The sequence below is a fragment of the Octopus bimaculoides genome, chromosome 3 (genome assembly GCF_046866305.1).
Source record: "Octopus bimaculoides isolate indiv1 chromosome 3, ASM4686630v1, whole genome shotgun sequence".
Lineage (NCBI taxonomy): Eukaryota > Metazoa > Mollusca > Cephalopoda > Octopoda > Octopodidae > Octopus > Octopus bimaculoides.
In genome coordinates this window covers 65,301,470-65,323,889 of record NC_142930.1, presented here as the reverse complement: position 1 = coordinate 65,323,889, position 22,420 = coordinate 65,301,470, and the positions used below count along the sequence as shown (strand labels likewise).

The 22,420-nt window shown below is 35.3% G+C and overlaps 1 protein-coding gene across 2 annotated transcripts in view; it reads right to left on the bottom strand.

Annotated features, from left to right (window-relative positions):
• Positions 1 to 22,420, bottom strand: part of LOC106878243 (uncharacterized) — a 332,130-nt gene that overhangs the window by 167,233 nt on the left and 142,477 nt on the right. For both annotated transcript variants that reach the window (XM_052966399.2, XM_089349101.1), the window contains exon 3: positions 11,847 to 13,003. In XM_052966399.2, coding sequence (XP_052822359.1) covers positions 11,847 to 12,871 — 1,025 coding nt within the window. In that variant the 5' untranslated portion in view covers positions 12,872 to 13,003. The remainder of the gene's footprint in view (positions 1 to 11,846; positions 13,004 to 22,420) is intronic.

The window sequence follows — 22,420 nt, the reverse complement described above, 5'->3', positions numbered from 1 at the left end:
TAACCCTACTTAAGTAACATAAACCTTTTCTATTTTCTTAAATAATTTGCCTTGATAATGTGATCGGAAGAATACAAGTCAGTCTTTTGTCCAATATGAAAGGACAATAATTATAATTCGGTAATAAAATGTTATGTAAAAGAAATTTTCAAAATAAGTCCTTAACTGAAGCCAAGGTGGTAAAGGAAAGCAAATTTAATGCACGGTTAGCAAATTTGATTAACTAAACATTTTTTCTATTTAATTATAGGTTTCTACAGGAAGATAAGAAAAAGGAAAATGTTTTAAACCAAGTCTACGATTAGCTAAAAATAAATCACTTGCTCTACACTTGAAATACTGACTAACAAAATAAACATATAAATTAAAAAGTGAAAAAAGAAAGAAAAAGAAAAAATTTTTGTATAAAATTGAATACGATAACTCATTTTGAATATAAACATATTTATAACTTGAGATTCAGTATCAAAAATAAACTATTAAGTGCATGTGTATATGTGTATAATTCATTTATTTATATATATATATATATATATATATATCATCATCATCATCATCATCGTTTAACGTCCGCTTTCCATGCTAGCATGGGTTGGACGACTTGACTGAGGACTGGTGAAACCGGATGGCAACACCAGGCTCCAATCTAAATTTGGCAGAGTTTCTACAGCTGGATGCCCTTCCTAACGCCAACCACTCAGAGAGTGTAGTAGGTGCTTTTACGTGTCACCTGCACGAAGGCCAGTCAGGCGATACTGGCAACGGCCACGCTCGAAATGGTGTCGTTTATGTGCCACCCGCACAAGCCAGTCCAGGGGCACTGGCAACGATCTCGCTCGAAAATCCTACGGAGGCCAGTCAGGCGGTACTGGCAACGGCCACGCTCAAAATGGTGCATCTTATGTGCCACCCGCACAAGAGCCAGTCCAGGGGCACTGGCAACGATCTTACTTGGCTTGCCGGGTCTTCTCACGCACAGCACATTTCCAAAGGTCTCGGTCAGTAGTCATCGCCTCGGTGAGGCCCAATGTACGAAGGTCTTGCCTCACCACCTCAGCCCAGGTCTTCCTGGGCCTACCTCTTCCACAGGTTCCCTCAACTGTTAGGGTGTGGCACTTTTTCACGCAGCTATCCTCATCCATTCTCACCACATGTCCATACCAGCGCAATCGTCTCTCTTGCACACCACAACTGATGCTTCTAATGTTCAGCTTTTCTCTCAAGATACTTACACTCTGACGGGTATTCACATTGACATTACACATCCAATGGAGCATACTGGCTTCATTCCTTGCGAGCTTACGTATGTCCTCAGCAGTTACAGCCCATGTTTCACTGCCATGTAGCATGGCTGTTCGTACACATGCGTCATACAGTCTGCCTTTTACTCTGAGTGAGAGTCCCTTTGTCGCCAGCAGGGGTAAGAGCTCTCTAAACTTTGCCCAGGCTATTCTTATTCTAGCAGCTACACTTTCAGCGCAGAATAAGAATAGCCTGGGCAAAGTTTAGAGAGCTCTTACCCCTGCTGGCGACAAAGGGACTCTCACTCAGAGTAAAAGGCAGACTGTATGACGCATGTGTACGAACAGCCATGCTACATGGCAGTGAAACATGAGACTATGTTACAATGAAATAGACATTTACAAATTGATTTTAATGACCTTTACTCACATACAAATGTGTGTGTATTCCTATATTAATATAATCTGGGTAATAACCTTATAGTTTGTTTTCCACAAGGTCAGAATTTGGGGGGGAAGGGGTAGTTGATTACATTGAGCCCAGTGCATGACTGGAACTTATTTTATCAACCCAGAAGGACAAAAGGTAAAGTCGACCTCAGCAGAATTTGAACTCAGAACATAGTGACAGATGAAATGCAGCTTAGCCTGGTATGTTAACGATCCTGCCAGCTCACCACCTTCAACTATTATACATAGCTATATAGTCTACGTTACAAATTGAGTTCTTTTCTCCTATTCATAACAACCAAGGTAATATATGTATTATAAACACACACACACACACACACAAATATATATAAACTAGCACTCCGCTGGTTACAGCAACAAGGGTTCTAGTTGATGTGGAACAACCTGTTAGTGAAATTAACTTGCAAGTGACTGAGCACTCCACAAACATGCATACTCTTAATGTATAGTCTTCAGGGATTTTTAGCATAACACAGAATGTGACAAGGCTATCCCTTTGAAATACAGGTACTACTTATTTTTGGCAGTTGAGTGAACTGGAGCAGCATGAAATAAAATGTTAAAATGTCTTGCTCAAGGACACAAGACACCACGGGGAATCGAACTCGCGAGCTTAAGATCATAAGCTGAATACCCTAACCACTAAGCCAAGTGCCTTCACTTATATATATATATATATATATATATATATATATATCATCATCATCATCATCATCATCATCATCACCACTATCATTTAGCATTCAGGCTGGCATAGGTTGGATGATTTGACAAGCATACATATACATAAAGTCTTTATTAGGTTTGTTTTTGGTGTGATATGTTTGTGATGTGATGTTGACTGAAAATAAAGTATCTGACAGCTGAAATTTGTTGCATTGTCCGAATGTCCTTTTTGGAATAAGTTCTTTTGTTATAAGTACAATTTAGTAGCTATAACTTATCACTATGTGTTTATTCTGATGTTGTTACTTGTAATAAGCTGATGGATTTCCAAGCAGTGTTTATATCTTTAATGCTGCTGACACTGCCAGGTTGAATAGTACTGCACAGGTGTTGAAACCATGGTGATATCTGTTTGGCAGCTGATGATGGGAATACAAGGAAGCACAAGCTTGCACACATTGTTTCACACACACAAACATAATATATATATATATATATATATATATATATATATATATATATATATATAATCGTCATCATCATCATTTAACATCCATTTTTCATGCTGGTATGGGTTAGACGATTTGACAGGAGCTGACCAAATGAAGGGCTGTTCAGGCTTCATATCTGTTTTGGCATGGTTATTATGGCTGGATGCCCTTCCTAATGCCAAGCACTTTACAGACTGTACTGGGTGCTTTTTACACACCACCTGGCCATAGGGAATTATTACCCGGGCAACAGAAAGGGTTTCTAGCCACTGAAAAACTGGATGCTAAAATGATGATATATATATATATATATATATATCAATTAAGGCTACCATTGGTTTCATGATAAGGGAGAAATCCCTCAACAACTAACAAGCATGTCACAGATTTGATAATTGTCAGCGGATTTTTTGATATTAAGATGTGTGTGTGTGTGTGTACATGTGCATGCACATGCACATGTACACACACACATATTTATACATTTGTACCAACACTTACATACAGTTACATTCTTGTCCTTGAATTATTGTTTACAAATGTATTCCATTTAATAACAAAAATTGAAATTAAATATACTAAACTTTCTTACTAATTGTTTTTATTGTTATATTTGTTAAGAAAAAAATATTCACTTTTAAATTAAATCTGTCAAAATAAAAGAACTATACATGTACTGACAACAAGAACAAAAATATGCAGTTTTTATTGTCTCACTAACTTGGTAATAACTATTATTAACATTTTGTTGATAAAAATAACCACCCCGCCGAGTGTTCGAGGACGAACTAAATTTAAATGGAGACAATGTGTCGAAGTAAATCTAAGCTTAATTTCACACACAAGTAAAATGTGGAACAGAGTATAATAAATAAATAAATAAATAAACAAATAAATAAAAGGAAGAAGAAAAGAAGAAAAGAAAGTAGTAAGGAAAGAACGAAAGCAGTAAGAAAAGAAAAGTCTGAATAAGGGTCAATGTTTTGCTACTACCCATTTTGAAAACTAATAATTTCTTTCACTAGTCACATTATCAAAGCTTACAACAACAATAATAACAATTCTTTCTATTATAAGCACAAGGCCTGGAATTTGGAGGAGGGGGGATTGTCAATTACATTGAGCCCAGTACTCAACTTGTACCTATTTTATCAACTCAGAAATGATGAAAAACAAAGTCAGCCTTAGCAGAATTTGAACTCAGAATGTGAAGGCAGATGAAATACTGCTAAGCATTTTACGATTCTGCCAGCTTGCTGCCATAATAATAATGCCTTAATAATAATAATAATAATGATGATGATGATAATCCTTTCTGCTATAGGTACAAGGCCTGAAATTTTTCAGGGATAGTTGATTACAACAACCCCAGTAGTAAACTGGTACTTATTTCATCAACCCTGAAAGAATTAAAGGCAAAGTTGACTTCAGAACATAAAAACTAATGAAATGTCACAAGCATTTTATCTGGTATACTAATGATTCTGCCAGCTTAAAAATAATAATTATTATAACTAATAATTAAGAATAATAATAATAATAATAATAATAATAATAATAATAATAATAAACCTTTCTACTATAGGCACAAGGCCTGAAATTTGTGGGATGCAGATAGTTGATTATATCAACCCCAATACTCAATTGGTACTTATTTTATTGACCCCAAAAGGATGAAAGGCAAAATCAACCTCAGCAGAATTTGAACTCAGAACATAAAGACAGATGAAATACACTAAGCATTTCGTCCGGCATGCTAACAATTCTGCCAGCTTGCCACTTTAATTATGATGATGGTGATGATAATCCTGTCTGCTATAGGCACAAGGCCTGAATTTTGGGGGAGGGGGTAAGTCAATTATATTGACTCCAGTACACAGCTAGTACTTATTTTATTGACCCTGAGAGGATGAAAGGCAAAGTCGACCACAGTGAAATCTGAACTCAGAACATAAGGTCAGATGAAATATCACTTAGCATTTTGCCCAGCATGCTAACAATTCTTCCAGCTCAATCCTTTCTACTATAGGAACAAGGCCTGAAATTTGTAGGGAGGAGCTAGTTGATTACAACAACTGGAAATTATTTCATTGGCCTTAAAAGAATGAAAGGTAAAGTCAACAGAATTGGCTGATTAATTCAACTCCAGTACTTCATCATCATCATCATCATCGTTTAATGTCTGCTTTCCATGCTAGCATGGGTTGGACGATTTGACTGAGGACTGGTGAAACCAGATGCCTACACCAGGCTCCAATCTGATTTGGCAGAGTTTCTACAGCTGGATGCCCTTCCTAACGCCAACCGCTCAGAGAGTGTAGTGGGTGCTTTTACGTGTCACCCACACGAAGGCCAGTCAGGCGGTACTGGCAACGGCCATGCTCAAAATGGTGTATTTTATGTGCCACCCGCACAAGAGCAAGTCCAGGGGCACTGGCAACGATCTCGCTTGACTGGAAACTTATTAATATCTCGACCCTGAAGGAGGAAAGGAAAGTAGTCTCTAGTTGCAATTGAACTCAGAATATAAGGGAAGAGAAGGGGGTTATAGCAGAAAATGAAGTCAGAGATGCAAGGATTCGTGGATAGAGTTTTCTTGTTTTACATAGAAAATGTGAAATAACAAGTGTTTTCTCCCATTCCTTTCTAGCCTAAGTCTGCTCTATTTAGAAAACATTAGACCAAAGAACATGCATTGTATAGCCAGCTTTTGTAAATCATTATTAAATTAAGGAGACAACAGTGAAAATATGGTTTCAAATATTTTTTACAGTTTTGTATTATTTGAAGGCTTCAAAATCCGAAGTAGCAACAGTAGAAGAGCTAGTAATATTTGTAGTGTTATTGGTGGTGGGAGAGATAGTAGTTGCCTGTGTGTGTGTGTGTGTGTGTGTGTGTGCGTGAGAGAGAGAGAGAGAGAGAGAGTGTGTGAGAGAGAAAGTAAGTTACAGAGAGAGAGAGAGAGAGAGAGTGTGTGAGAGAGAGAGAAAGTGTGTGTGTGTGTGTGTGCATGTGTGTGTGTGTGTGTGTGTGTGAGTATGTGTGTTGTAAGGATGAAAGAATGTTGTATGAAGAGTTTTATGGTGTGAGAGTGTATCAAGTGTAAGCCATATTGGGGAGCATGGGTGGTAGAGAAAGAGAGAAAGAGAGAGAGAGAGAGAATGTGTGTGTGTGTGTGTGTGTGTGTGTGTGTGTGTGTGTGTAATATGAATGGGAAAAGAGCAAAGGAAAAGGGTTGTAGTATGTTTGGAGGGCAGCCTACACTATCTTCCCACCTCCTATTTATAAAAGGGAGCAAAAATAAAGGAAACAGAGATTCGGACTGGCAGCAGTAAAGTGTTAAAGAGTATTGTATTATTGAAATTATTTCACCACCAACATCGCTATATAATATGGCCAGCTGAAAGAATTTAAAAATAAAAACAACAACAACAACAATAATAATAATAATAATAAAGAAAAACTAAATAATAAATTTTAAGAAAGAAAGAATGGGATTTATTGTATGCATAATTCCAGTATTTGCAATATATTGGGTCATCCCATAAATAATGCAGTTTTTTCAATTACATGAACTTGGAGGGGGACAGGATAAACTACCTGCATCAACTTGCTATAAAAGCAGGCAATAATTTTACCTTGTTCTTATTTTTAGTGCAAGTTTTGAAGAGTGCAGTTTGATTTTAACAATTTTTTTCAAAGCTATAATGGAAGTGACAAGGGAGAATATTCGGCATATTTTGCTTGATGTGTTCAATAAAGGCAACAACAGAATGGAAAGTGCGAGGAATGTTAATGCAGCATATGGAGATCGGACAATAAGCGTAAGCCAGTGTCAACGGCGGTTTCAGAAATTCCGAGCCAGAAAACGAGCCTTGTCCTGGAAGATCTGTAGAGCTTGATGAGGATGTCCTGCAAACCTTAGTGGAACAAAATCCCATCGTAATTGTTGAGGAACTAGCAGAGAAGCTTGGATTTGGTCATTCAACCATTCATTGACACCTATGTGCAATCAGAAAAATGGTTTCAAAATAAAAGGTGTTCTTCCCTCAGGATAATGCTCGGTCACATACAGCGAAGATGACATTCCAACCACCATATTCACCCTGCCCACCATATTTGCCAGGCATTGCCCCATCTGATTAGCATTAATTCTGCAGTCTTCAAAATCATTTGGACGGAAAACATATGAACTATAGAGACGAGATCAGAACAGTATTGGAGGAGTATTTTTCATCATGGACAAGTGAATTTTGGAAGAGGGGACTTGCATGTCTACCAGATAGATGGAAGAGCATTGTAGAAAATGAAGGAGAGTATACTTTAGATTAAAAAAGAACTTTGTTTATTTCAATTTTGAAAAAATAAAAGAAGTATATAAAAAAACAGCATTATTTATGGGATGACCCTATAAAATAAATACCTTTTCTATGTTGTGATGTTATTTCAACATACAGAAACTAAGAATATGCCAACTAGCAAAAAAAAAAGAAAAAAGTATTATAGATAACAGGATGTGTTGAGCAAACTTTTTTGCTATACTTTAAATATTGTAAACGTATGTTTGAGGTGGGGTGGAGATTGGGAGAGGGGGTAACATACCACACAGATAAGTATTTACACGAAATACTAAAATTAAATTTACTAGGCTCACGTTAGCTGTAAATAAATATTTACAGAAATCACTCTATAATGCTATGTTTACAAATGGTCCTGTAGATTTAAGCCATGGTTATAATAAAAACAGTCACAGAAAAAAAATCCTACTCTATGTGAAATACGTTTTCATTGTTTTCATTTTATTTTTGCTTTCAAAAATCCACTTTTAGCATAAACATGTTGTATTACTTAATCACAAATTATAGTTATAATGTAAATTCCAAGACGTAACGAATTCTGTTCCATAGGTAATAATATTTGATTAACAACTTAATACTAATGTAAGGAAATAGCTCACTGCTTCAAAAAGATGACAGCCTTATCATGTTTATGTGAATGGAAGGACATTCCATGTCAAAATGTTGGCATAATACACATAGATACAAGCACTAAAATGCTTTCCAAGACATCTTTGTTTGTTATGTATAATCTTACATATGCATGATTGAGTGAACAGATCTTATACTCATCAAGAAGTCATTGATAGTACTGTAGAGAGCAATATTCCTGGCTTGAATTTGATTCAAATAATGTGATTTGATCTCTCTTACCAGTATTAACAGTCTGGTTACTACCACAAGAATGAGAACGTAAAGTAAGTATGCTGGAACATGAAACAAGCTTGCAAGTAAGGAGCTTGTTATGAAATACTAAATCCTTGACTGATAAACAAGTTGGATGAGATTACTCTACAGAAATAACTTCAGTTTGCGTTTACTTATAATAGGAAACTAAATTTATTTGGATCGAAAATTTTAAAAAGTATGGAAATAGGATTTGTGGAAATATTCAAGCAACAAGTTGTTAAAATGAAAAATGTTTTTATAATCAATCATACAGAAAGAAGCATTTTCCATAAAAAAATTAAAAAAAGACTTCAGTGTGTCTGTTTATCTGTATCAGAAAAGTTGGTAATTGCAATAACTGATATCAACCATCAAAATCCAAATAAATAAAGTTAAATTGAAAGTCTCTCATAATTTCTCTTTAACTTGATCATAAGATGGAATGTTAAGACTCAGACAGCTGCTTTCAACCCAAATCATTCTCAAAACAATTACATATTGTCACATTTTAAATATATTAAATCTACTACATTAACCATTAACATTAAAGGATTGATCTACATTAACCTTTTAAAGATAAGCAATTTTAAAATAAGGCATCCATATGTAACTGGTTTAAGAGCCAAGTATTGCATATAAATGTGCCTTTAATGCTGATAATGTTCAGTCCAAGTTTTATAATAACTTGGGTTACTGAGATTTCTCTCAGCTTTGTTTGTCAAAGGTTTTGTTAAATAACAAGATATATGTGTGCAATTATGTTCAAAGACATCACTTAAAATATATGCTATTTGTTTCTTGGAGAAAAAAGAAAAACAACAAAACCCTGTAAACTGATGTACAGATGTTCTTTGACAACAACAATGCAATAAAAAAAAAATCCTTCATTTAGGTAAAGTTATGAAATATATTTTTATTTCTGCTAAATAAAAGGACTGTACTTAATTATTTGTACCCTTGTAAATAAAGGTGCCCTAACTCTTTGAAACGTCAGTGTTTTAATGGTGGCAGCTGATGAAGGATATGTTCTCTATGTGGCCTGCTTGTTTTTTGTACCTTGTTTATCATTTTGTTCATGTTTTTTTGCAACGTCATGTACCCAGATATGTATCTATATGTACATGTAGATGAAGGTATGTACATACATGTACATATATATGCATATACTCATATATTGTTTGTATCACACAAAAAAGTGAGCTCCTTTTATCTGTCTTTTCTGTTTATGATATGGCATAACTAAGCTCACATTCAATATTTCTGTCTATAAATAGGTATCACTAAAGAGCTCCATAAAAGGGAGACAAGCCTAATTTGATCAAGCAAAAAGCCCACTTTTTGCTTCCACAGACAATTATATATCACTTGAAAGATATAGATGTGAACTTTCTTCTCTTATACTTTTGATTAAAATCCAACACTTATTTATCATGTCAGGTTCCCTCAATCACACTCATATTTCCACCCATTCACAGTCTGTCCCATTTTTGTTTTCGACTGCTGAATGTTAGCTCTCATTCTAGTTCAATACACTAGAGCACTATAACTTGATTTGTGTTGAGAATGATAGTCATCAAGAGGACTCTCTCTTTTACTCTTTTACTTGTTTCAGTCATTTGACTGTGGCCATGCTGGAGCACCACCTTTAGTCGAGCAAATCGACCCCAGGACTTATTCTTTGTAAGCCTTAGTACTTATTCTATCGGTCTCTTTTTGCCGAACTGCTAAGTTACGGGGACGTAAACACACGAGCATCTGTTGTCAAGCGATGATGGGGGGACAAACACAGACACACAAACATATACACACACACAAACATACATACATATATATATATATATATATATGTATATATATATATATATATATATATACAAATATACGACGGGCTTCTTTCAGTTTCCGTCTACCAAATCCACTCACAAGGCTTTGGTCGGCCCGAGGCTATAGTAGAAGACACTTGCCCAAGGTGCCACGCAGTGGGACTGAACCCGGAACCATGTGGTTGGTAAGCAAGCTACTTACCACACAGCCACTGGATATAAAAGTCAATGGGGATAAGTCAAATAATCATTATGAAATATAAAAGTGAAAACTTTATTGTAAACTTTTACTTAGAAAAGAACAAACTTTCTGCAAGATTTTTTATGCCATAAGAAAAATTTATCATGAATTTAATACAGCCATTGCTGAATCTGACAAGATGATGCAAAAGTGCAAAGTCAATAAAAAGGGGACTACCACAGCTGCTCATATAGGATTAACAATACTGATACTATTTGTCAAACTGATGTATTCCCACATAGCAAGTACTAAAACAGAACACAAACCCAATGCTCCAAATATCGAATTTGAGCCAGAATTTCAAGAAATGGATGAATTAATTGCTATAAAAAAAATACACTAAATTGAGTTACATAAGTCTTATAAAGCTCAAAATTAGCATGGAATCAGCATATTTGGAATTTTGTTTATTCCCTCCCTCTGTTTTAATGTATAGAGAGTGAGGTCCAATTTTTACCTAGCCGATATTCTTGTACATGTAAATTTCATTTTTCTTTGAAGAATATTGGCCAAATGTCATCAATAAAAATCATATTATGCAATGAGTATTACTTTGTAGACTATCAAAGTCCGATGTGATGTTTTTTTTTTCTCCCCCCAATTTTAAATATAGTCAGATAAACTGTAGTAGTGTTTACATTTTCACAAGTAGTGCTGATTTGTTTTGGGGTCTTTTCTATCTCTCACTCCCACTAACGAGTTTGCTGCAAGTTACAGATGTTTTTAATGATAAAAACAAGAAATTAATTTTCACATTTTGTTTTTTTTGAGAAAGGTAGCAGGTGGTTGTGAGATGTGCAAGAAATGACAGCTAAATCTCCCCTAAATCACACATCTTTTCATTTGAAAATATTTTTTTTAATCCCCCACAAGTCTTCCATTGTTTTTAAAGGCTTAGTTAAAAAAAAAAGGCTAAAATCGGTCCAGAGGAGGGTGAAGGGGAAGGGGGGAATCATAAATTTTCAAAAGTTTTTTTTCATAAAAAGCTTCCCACCATCATTTTCAAAGTTGTGATGTAAAAAACAATTAGAAAAATCCTCATCAAAATGGAGAAAATCCAACTTATGTGAGCATCCTGATCCAAAACTCTACCATTAATAGCCACTTTTAAAAGTCCATTAAAATTTTATTGAAATGGTGTCTTGTTCCAAAATCTCGTGATTTATTTAGTTCTGTACCTACTACAAATGTGCCCCTTCTGGCTTGAACTTTGAGATTTAATAAGGTCTGAAAACCCTGTGAAATCAGCTGGTTGTTACATGCAAAAAAAATAGGTTTCACGTAAATATTTTTTAAAATTGCTGAAACAAAAATTTCGTTTTCAAGAACCAGCAACACAAAAAAAACAAACAAAAAAAACACAGGCAACTGCTATGGACACTATTAATTTGTGTATGATTATCACCTCAGTTTCAAAGATATGACATCACAAATATGGTTAATTATTCACTTAGACTTAATTGGGCAAGATTTCAACCAATTTGCTGACCATTCCAATTGTCATATTTCCTAAAATATTCATCCAAGTTTCACAAATGTTTCTTTGGATGCTCTCCAAGGAAAGGTAGAGTGGAAGTTAGATTTACATATTTTCAAAAATTCATAGTGATGCCTACTATAAAAGTTAGGAAACAATTTTGTTAAAGCAAGTCAAAGCACAATAATAAAAATATAAAAGCAGGACTCACATTTTTATAGCAGTATCCATTCTACCTAAATTTTCATCTGGATAAACTGTCAATTTACTTCCATCTGCATCTCCAATTCCAACATTATGTCCCTGTCTCGCCATCATGGAAGGTGATGACACCAACATTTTATTTGATAACGCCACCTCTTCTGGTGACATACGCGAGTCTTTTGGATAGGAGAACAATTCATTGGAGATAGAATCCACTATGCCATTTTGATTCAGTACCTGACTTTCTAAAGAGCGTGACAACATCTTATCATAGGCTCCAACAAAGGCATCTTTATATATTAAATTGTCATTCTGGTTTGACCCCTTTCCTGACAAATCTTGATATTCATATTTAATCATCTGAGGATCAATAAGGCTAGATGTGAGTGAATATTGCTTAGCATTCAGTAAAAGAGCTTTATTTGATTCTTCATCAAGGTCCATCATTTTCTGATTATGGTTATCTGATGGCAGAGAGTGTCTTCTGTCTACAAGCGTTTCATAATTAGGCCGGCTAGTCAATACTTGATGGCTGTCACTGTTAACTGAATGCACCTGATCGGAACCTGATTCATATGTAGCACGAACAGGACCTAGGTACTGGTGGTGTTGAGCATTATCAGTAAGAGAGTGGTGGCTACGGTCCTGCACCCCATCATTGTAAGTAGAATGGTTATCTAACAACTGATGTCCAGAGGGTTGGTGATGAGTATCTGGTGTCATTGATCGATGATTCCGATCTTGAAGGTTTCCATTAAAAGTGGGACGACTTTCCATAATGTGATGACCAATTAATGAAAGATGATTATCATGCACCCTCACAGTTCGACTACATTCTTGCAGCTCATAAGCAGGCCGGTTCATTGTGTAGATGTCATCTGTCATTGGGGGTATGGTGTTAGTATAAGCTAGATTCCCTTCACTAGTCACTACTTCACCATTCTCTTCAAGAGCTTCATTTTTACTAGTGTTTGTCTTTGTTAAAGGCCCATCTAAGGCTAAAGTATGCCCTTTGCTGGAAGGCCTTTCCATTCCAGCAGTAGGCGGCTTCAGTCTCTGGCCTTAAATTTTTTTTATCTCCTTTGGAAGACAGAAGTTATCAGGTCACCAGTTAAATGTCCTGTCTATAGCGGTTGTCGGCAACAATCAAAAATATCCAGTAATCTGAAAAGAGAAAAAGAAATAGCAAAACTGAGAGAAACAGACAATAAATGTGCTTCAAAAAAGTAGTAGTAGTAATTTTTAACATCATCATAATGATGATAATAATAATAATAATAATAATAATTTCCAGGTCTTTGTATTTTGAAAGTGTTTCCCTAAAAGAAATGGAAAAACTTTCAAAATACAAAGACCTGGAAATAGAGGTAACTCGAATGTGGAATCTAAAAACAGAAACAATTCCTATCATAGTAGGTGCCTTAGGTATAATAAAAAAAATATTCAGACAAATACATAACAAAAACACCAGGACTTACAAATATAGATAACATACAGAAAATTTCACTACTGGGTACTGCACACATCCTATGCAAAACACTTTCAATACAGTAACCATAAGAGCATCACAGCAAACCACAGCACATACCCAAGGCACACAGAGCTGCGCTCGGTAGTGAAGTGAAAGCACATTATAAAAATAAAACTACTGAGTAATAATAATAATAATAATTATTATTATTATTATTATTATAATAGAGGATGCAGTAAGTAGCGAGAGCGTCACCATCCTATGGAACTTCCCAATACAAATAGACAGAAAAATCCACTCCAATCAATCAGACATTGTAATCAAAGACTACAACAGAGGAACTTGTCTGTTAATAGATATGTCTGTCCCACAAGATCAAAATGTCTCAAGAAAGGAGTATGAAAAGCTTTCTCATTATGAAGATCTGCAAATTGAAATCACAAAAATGTTGAAACTTAGTACTTCGATAATACTAGTAGTAATTGGTGCATTAGGAATGATAAAGAAGGAAGCTGAGAAGTATATTAAGCATCTCCCTGGTAACTCCAATCTCCGTAAACTACAAAAGATAACCTTGATGTGTACAGCCCATATGCTACAGAAAGCACTCTCCATCTAAAATGGAATAAATGTGGTGATAATTTTAGCATGCATAGCAAAACAAAAGTGCTCTTGCTACCCCTGCTACTCCAGAGGATGCCCAGTACTTGTCGTTGGCACTCCGTCGCTTACGACATCGAGGGTTCTAGTTGATCCGATCAACGGAACAGCCTGCTTGTGAAATTAGCATGCAAGTGGCTGAGCACTCCACAGACATGTGTACCCTTAACGCAGTTCTCGGGGATATTCAGCGTGACACAGTGTGACAAGGCTGACCCTTTGGATTACAGGCACAACAGAAACAGGAAGTAAGAGTGAGAGAAAGTTGTGGTGGAAGAGTACAGCAGGGTTCGTCACCATCCCCTGCCGGGGCCTTGTGGAGCTTTAGGTGTTTTTGCTCAATAAACACTCACAACGCCCAGTCTGGGAATCGAAACCGCGATCCTATGACCGAGAGTCCGCTGCTCTAACCACTGGGCCAATGCGCCTCCACGCCCAGTACTAAGTCAGCGGAAATAAAGTCATAATGAAAGGAAACCATAAATAATAATAATAATAATAATAATAATAATAATAATAATAATAATAATAGTAATAATGATGATGATGATTTCAAATTTTGGCACAGGGCCAGCAATTTTGGAGGAGGGGATAAGTCAATTACATCAACCCCAGTGCTCGACTGGTGCTTATTTTGTCAACCCTAAAAGGATGATGGGCAAAGTTGACCTTGGCGGAATTTGAAATAAGAATGTAAAGACAGACAAAATGCCACTAAGCATTTTGTCCTGCATGCTAATGATTCTGCTAGCTCGCCACCATAATAATGATAGTAATTTTTAGCAGAGACTTAATTTTCGATTTGCCTATATATATATATATATATATATATATATATATATATAGGCAAATCGAAAATTAAAAATAACAAAACAACAATAGTCAGAAAGATGTATACATGGAATGTATTAGCTTGATGCTCAGTATAAGATGGAAAAAAAGAGAGGGTGTATAATGCTTTGAGCATCAGAAAGAGAAGAGAGGAAAGGTCCAGAGAAAGAAGAAAGTCTAAGAAAAGCACGTGCGTGGTTACATGGTTGAAGTGACCACACACACACACCTTTTACTTGTCTCAGTCATTAGACTATGGCCATGCTGGGGCACCACATTGAAGAAATTTTAGTTGAACGAATTGACCTCAGAACTTTTGTCTTTAAGCTAGGTACTTATTCTATTGGTCTCTTTTGCCAAACTGCTGAGTTACAGGGGTGTAAACACACCAACACCAGTTGTCCAGCGGTGGTTGGGGACAAACAAACAAACACACACACACACACACACACACACATATATATATATATATATATATATATATATATATATATATGACAAGCTTCTTTCAGTTTCTGTCAACCAAATCCACTCACGAAGCTTTGGTTGATCTGAGGCTATAGTAGAAGATACTTGCCCAAGGTGCCAACTCTGCTTGCATAGTTTACCTGGCAGGTAAAAGCAGGTTCATATCTTATTTGATAATGAGCGTTTTGTAGTAGGATGAGACTCCAGTTGTAAAACTTTGTTTTGCAACAAAAAACAAAAATAATCATCCAATTCTGCTATCATAAGATTCATGGATATGAAAGAAACACATGTGTGCACTACCATAGAAATAGGGGCATGTACGTGCTCACATTTACATGAGGCTGTCTTATTTTGATGTGTATGTGTGTGTGTGTGTGTGAACACACTATCCATCAACTTCCTCAAATAGTATTTAAAATAAATTAGGAAAGGTTTATGGAAATACTGTTTTGAGTCTATTAAACTCTTTCTGTGCAACAAATAACAAATGGTTTTGATAATGACGACAATGACGATAATAATGATAATGATTATGGAGGTAATGATACTACATGCAGAAGTGATGATGGTGGTGGTGGTGGTGATGATGATGATGGTGGTGGTAGTGGTGGTAATGATGATGATGATAGTGGTGGTGGTGATAAGATGGACAAGGTGGTGATGACGATGGGCTTACAAAGCCACATTAAAATATATGCCTTAACCTTTTACTTATATCCCAAGCACAATTCAGAAAACGTGTACAAACATCAACTTACACACACACACACTTATTCATTCATACATACACACAATGAAAGATAAAAGGAAAATATTAATAGAAAAAAAAATTTTTTAATGTAAAACAAAACAAAAAAAAATAAATAAAAGAACTGGTATTTTGCAGTTGCTTTTAAGAAATAAACTTTCAAAAGGTTATCAGCAACATTATCTGAACATCATCAGAATGCTTGACATCCAAGCAAAACACAATAATAATAATAATAATAATAATAATAATAATAATAATTACCATCACAACAACAACTGACGGAAATCAGTTATCAATGAAATAAATCAATATCACATCACAAAACTTGACCCTTCTTCATATGGTAGTTTTTTGTTGTTCTTTTTTCCATTTTATCAAATCTGTTTATGTCTGTTTATTTTTTATATTGATTTATTATTTTTACATTGTTTTTTTTTTTTTTTTTTTGCTGTTGTTGTTGCTTGATATTGCCAACCCCCACCTGCCCTGCTCTTCTCCAGTAAACAATATAAACAGCACTTCTGATTAAGGAGGTCTGTACTGCTGCACTTTGTATAATAAACTAACTAGATTTGCAATACAAAGAAACAAATACAGAACATGGGAGGAAAATAAGGAAGCAAAACAAGCAACAACAACAACAACAAAAGAAAACACAAAATAAGTAAATAAATTGTAATCCATCATACTAGTTGAAAGAAAGATAGTAATCTTCAATGATATAAGAGTATCATGATGAAGATGATGTATGCCTGAGACTCAAGAGAGATGTATTTTGAGCCCATCTAACCTAATGCTTGTATGGCAGGAATGGAAAGCTACTGCTGGTGATGATGATCTAGTGCCTTCATCAGTCAAAACTGACTATTCCTCTGCACATGTATGTACAAGCCTGGGCAAGATTTTTCAAGGAAGACTAGCAGCTGCCTATGTATATATGCAAGCCTCCCCACTCTCTCTCTCCATACCACTGATGATTGACCGTGAGAAAAGCTGCCAATTTAGGCCAATGCAGTCTCGCACAAATGTTGTCACAGCCATTACTGTCAGCATCCGAAACATCTCAAACAGATACCACAAAGCAGTTCTCCCCAACACTCAAACAGTTCCACCAGTCTATGACCCTAGATGATTGTCTCTAAGACAATGCAAACATACCCCCAGTGACACCAATGATGTTTTAAAACAGTAGTTCTCAACCATTTTTTTATCTAATGACCCCTTTGATTCCCATTTTACTCTAGTGAACCCCTATAACCATTTGATGTTTAAAACTAGTTTTATTAAATACTTCTTTCAAAATTACTTTTTTTTGCTTTTCACACATTCACTTGTGTAAACTGACCCATGGAAAATGTTAGAGAAACAAACTAAGTTGTTTCTTGTAATAAACACATCTACAGCAAAATTTACTAACAGACCCTTAAAATACTACCATAGATCCCCAATTTATTATTTTGTTTGTATGGACCCCCAAAAATTATATATGGACCCTTAGGGGTCATATGGACTCAGGTTGAGAACCAGTTTTAAAAGAACTGGCACTCAATGATTGGAATATAATAATTTTTCTTGGATAACACAATTGATCAGGGGTTACATTTCTAAGAGGTTTTGAACTTGAAATTTTTGAGGTGCTGCAGTAAATCCAACCTCCAAGTCTAATTGGTATTTTTTTTATTTTTTTTCACTATAAGGTGCTGATGATCTGGGCTAATTGATCTCTGATCAAGGAAGCATTCTGTTCAACCACACTTGACCAGCTTGGACAGATAGGCCTGCAATCAGTAAAAGTAAGTAGGGGCAATGGTATGCTGAGCCTTCATCTAGTAATAGACTAACAATGGTTGGATGGAATGGACAAGAAAAATACTCAGGTCAAGCAATATATTGTGAATGGAATTTGGTAGACAGAAATGTGTGTGTGTGTGCTCATGTTTATGAGTTTGACACAACAAACTTAATAGTAAGATACCTGTGTTGTAATGGTAACATAGACAAATGGTGATAGATAAATAGATAGATAGATAGATAGATAGATAGATAGATAGATAGAAAGAAAGATATAATAACCCTTTAACATTTAAACTGGCCATATTTGACCTGAATATTCTACCTGGTTTATGTTCAAACTCTCACACCTATCCTACAATGTCATTCTAAAAATAAACAACCACATTATTGAAATCTCAAAGCTATGAGATAATGCAACTGAAATAAGTATGGGAGCTGCTAATGATCTACTAAAAAAGCCTTGAAGGATTGTCCCAGCAAGTTCACAGTCCAATGTCAGAAAGCAGTTAAAGGAATAAACCACCAAACGTTTGGTTTTATAACCAAAAAGGAAAATATTGACAATTTGATGAAAGTAAACAGAGCAACATAAATTCATTTGCTGTTGTTTAATCTTAGATCAGCCTTGAATAAGCAGAGCTGTGACTATCCCTTTTCTTTCTGTCTTCCCAACCCCCTAAAATAATATATTTCATCTACAGATGCTTTTCCATTTTTTAAAACAGTAGACTGCAATTTGAGCAAGATTTAGCTATTTCTACAGGTCAAGTAACCATATAGAAATTGTCTTATTGCAGTATGAGATGTAAGATTCTGTTATTGTAGAAACTTAAAAGTATATTAAAAGAAGGAAAATGAAATAAGTAAAATTTATTTTGACAAGATATGATGCATTTGTAGTTTTAATTAGGCTGTCAACTTATCCAATTTCTGAAACTTATCCCAAACTTCACTACCAATTGTAAATTCCACATGAAGCTAAGCTGGTTTATTGTGTTTCTATGCATAACACATACATACATATTTATCAGCAATAAAGTGTGGTAGTAAAGCAATAAATCTGCCTGAGCTTCCTGCCAATTCTTTCCACCCCACTGCCAAGTTATAATCTGGCAACATACCGATGACAAAGAAACAGTACAGCTTTTTCTTTTTTCAATAGTATGAGTAACCTTTTAGTGTAGGATAATGCAGAGAATGTGCAAACAAATGGTTGGAAATAATAAGGGAATAAGTTCTTAAAACAGCAACTTTAACAGATCAAGAGAAACAGGAGTTACTAAAGCAATCTAGAATGTACCTAGTTACACATTTCTCAAATAAGAAGTCCTCCTAACATTAAGCTTAAGTTTTTTTTCAGTTCTTCAGTTCTAATTTATTTTAATGGTGTTGATATTTCTCAGAAATTTTTCTAGATAATTCTTAGCATTTTTTTAATGTTTATTAACAAACAAATCTGGAGCAAAATTTTTATGACTTTATATGAAAAAAAAAGAAAGAAAAAAGAAAGATCATAATCTTCATATTTAAAGTAAATTAAACTTAATTGCAATTTTATTGATGTTTCTGAATATAACTGGTCAAATTTGAGAGAATTTTGAAACAAATTAATGTGGAGATAGTCACTATAGTTCAAGCCATGCATCATAATTCACATTTTTCACATTTTTATACATATTATCTTCACAGAAAATATCTACAAAATGTTTTCTCCAACTATTCCTCTCTTTTTTTTTTTTTTTACCCAACTTCCTTTTCTGAGCCTTAACTATTACATTTGCTTTTTTTTTTGCTTTTTTTTCCAAAGAAATAATAAGCATAGGCATGGTTGTCTGCTAAGAAGTTTGCTTCTCACCTGTATAACCTCCAATTCAATCCTACTGAGTGGTACCTTGGGCAAGTGTCTTCTATTATACTTTCAGGATGACCAAAACAAGCCTTGGGAGTGGATTTGAAATCTAACAGAAGCCTATTGTATGTGTGTGTATTACAGTGTACTTGACTGCATGTGATAGATCTAATTTCTCTTCACAAGGTACTTTACCTTGCTAGGTGACAGGAAGCGCATCCAACCATTGAAAATCCACCTCAACAATTTCTGACCAGTCCAAGCAAGCATGGAAAAGTGGATATTAAATGATGATGATGATGATGATGATGATGATGATGGAACTGCCATCATAAATCCTCCTTAATTTCAGTGCTCCCAATCTTCATCATCATCATCGTTGTTTAACATCTAGATTTCCATGCTTAAATGGGCCAGATGGAATATGTTGAGGCAGAGTCTCTCCAGCTGGATGTCCTCTCTGTCACCAGCCCTCATTGGTTTCTAAGCACAATAATATCTCTCATGACCAGACATGGTCTCACAGAATATTGGAAACATTGGGTTGGCAAGAAAGTAATTTCAGCTTTTTAGTGTGAAATAAAAGTCATTTTTTCACACAAAGAATGGACTTTAATCAATTATATATTTTCCATTTTGTTTGATGACCTTTTGCCATCTTTCTGGCAACTTCATGATTCCGCACTCATAGAACTTCTGATCCTTATCATAAAAAAACTGAAGCAAGTGCGACTGCAGGTCATCATCATTATTGAAAGTTTTACCATTCAAAGAATTTTGCAAACTTCAAAATAAATGGTAACCTGATGGTGCAAGGTCAGGGCTATATGGTGGATGTGACATCACTTTCCAAACATGCTCCAATAATTTTTCACGAGTTAGCAAAGACGTGTGTGGTCTAGTGTTGTCATGGTGGAACACCATTCCTTTACGATTTTTCAATTCTGGCTGTTTTTCGCTGATTGCTTCCTCCAGTTTCATTGGTTGTTTGTTCAGTGTCGATTTTAACATGGAGTGTAAAAACAAACATTTTCACTATATATTGCTTTTTTTATTTCCATAAAGGCAAGAAAGCTGCTGAGGCTCACAAAGAGATATGTGAAGTTTATGGTTCTGGAGATTTTTCATGCAATGATGACCAATGTTCTGGTCAACCTACTGAAGTTGATGATGACCAAATCAAAGCAATCCAAAATACACAACACCTTTATAATCCCATCAAATTGACAGCATGACCTTTTTTGGATGCAATTCAGCTTTCGATGTGGTTTGTGCTCGTTCATTACGCTTGGACTAAGATTGTTTTCAACTGATGCTTTTGTAGACAATCCACTTTCCATTACCAGTGATGATTCATTTTTAAAAAAAGGTAAATTTTATTGCGTTTGAGATGTATATCGCAAATATTGATTCGTTGTGTTAAGTGAATCTCTTTCAATTTATGTGGAACCCAAATATCGAGCTTCTTAACAAGTACAAGACATTTTAAGCGATTTTCAATTGTTGTTTGTGACACATATAACCTATCTGTAATTTCACGCACAGTTATATGACTATCAGATTCAATCATGGCTTTGATTTGGTCATCATCAACTTCAGTAAGTTGACCAGAACGTTGGTCATCATTGAGTGAAAAATTTCCAGAATGGAATTTCTTAAACCATTTCTGACATGTATGTTCTGTTAAGCAATTAACACCATAAACTTCACATATCTCTTCCTGAGTCTCAGCAGCTTTCTTGCCTTTATGGAAATGAAACAGCAAATTATGGCGAAAATGTTTTGTTTTTACACTCCATGTTAAAATTGACATTGAACTAACAACTGTAAACAAAATTATGCACAATTTGCTTCTAAAGTAAGCTAAAAGTAATGGCTATCAAATGTCAAAAGGAAAAAATCATAACATTGACAAAAGTCACTCAAAAAAATTGTAATTTACGACAAACGAAATGAATTTCTTGCCAACCCAATATGACACTGCTTGTATGACAGTGAAAAACTCATCAGCAACTACCACATGTTGTCAAAACATGTAGACACAAACACACACACACACACACAAACCAAATCCACTCACAAGGCTTTGGTTGGCCTGAGGCAATAGTAGAAGACACTTGCTCAATGTTTCATGCGGTGGGGCTGAACCTGAAATTATGTGGTTGGGAAGCAAACTATTAAACTATACAGCCATGCCATATATTAAATAAACTACACAAACAAATGTTCCTACAAACCACATAAAATGCCAAATGGTTGACAAGTGTTCTTCAAAAATATATCTATCATTGCAAAGACAGTAAAATAGTGAAACAAGTGAGAATCAATAGCCTAGAAGCAACATGTTGCAGCAGTTCAATAATTATGTTGGAACCCTTGGCATTGTGATTTAAAAGGTCTCTCAAATCAACACAGAATTTTAAAGGTCTCTTTTGTCAACAGATTGTAAACTCAGATGGCTGGTGTAATCTAGAAATCAAAAACATGTAGGTACATAAACTATCAAAGAAAGATTTGAGAAACAAATAAATAAAAGAATGTAGCCATGTGAGGGAAACAAATGGGACAAATGTGGCTGTGTGGTAAGAAGTTTGCTTCCCAACCACATGGTTCCAGGTTCAGTTCCACTGCACGGCACCATGTGTCTTCTACTGTAGCCTTGGGCCAACCAAAACCTTGTTAGTGGATTTGGGAGATGGAAACTGAAAGAAGCCTATTGTATGTGTGTATTTGTCCCCCCACCATCATGCTTGA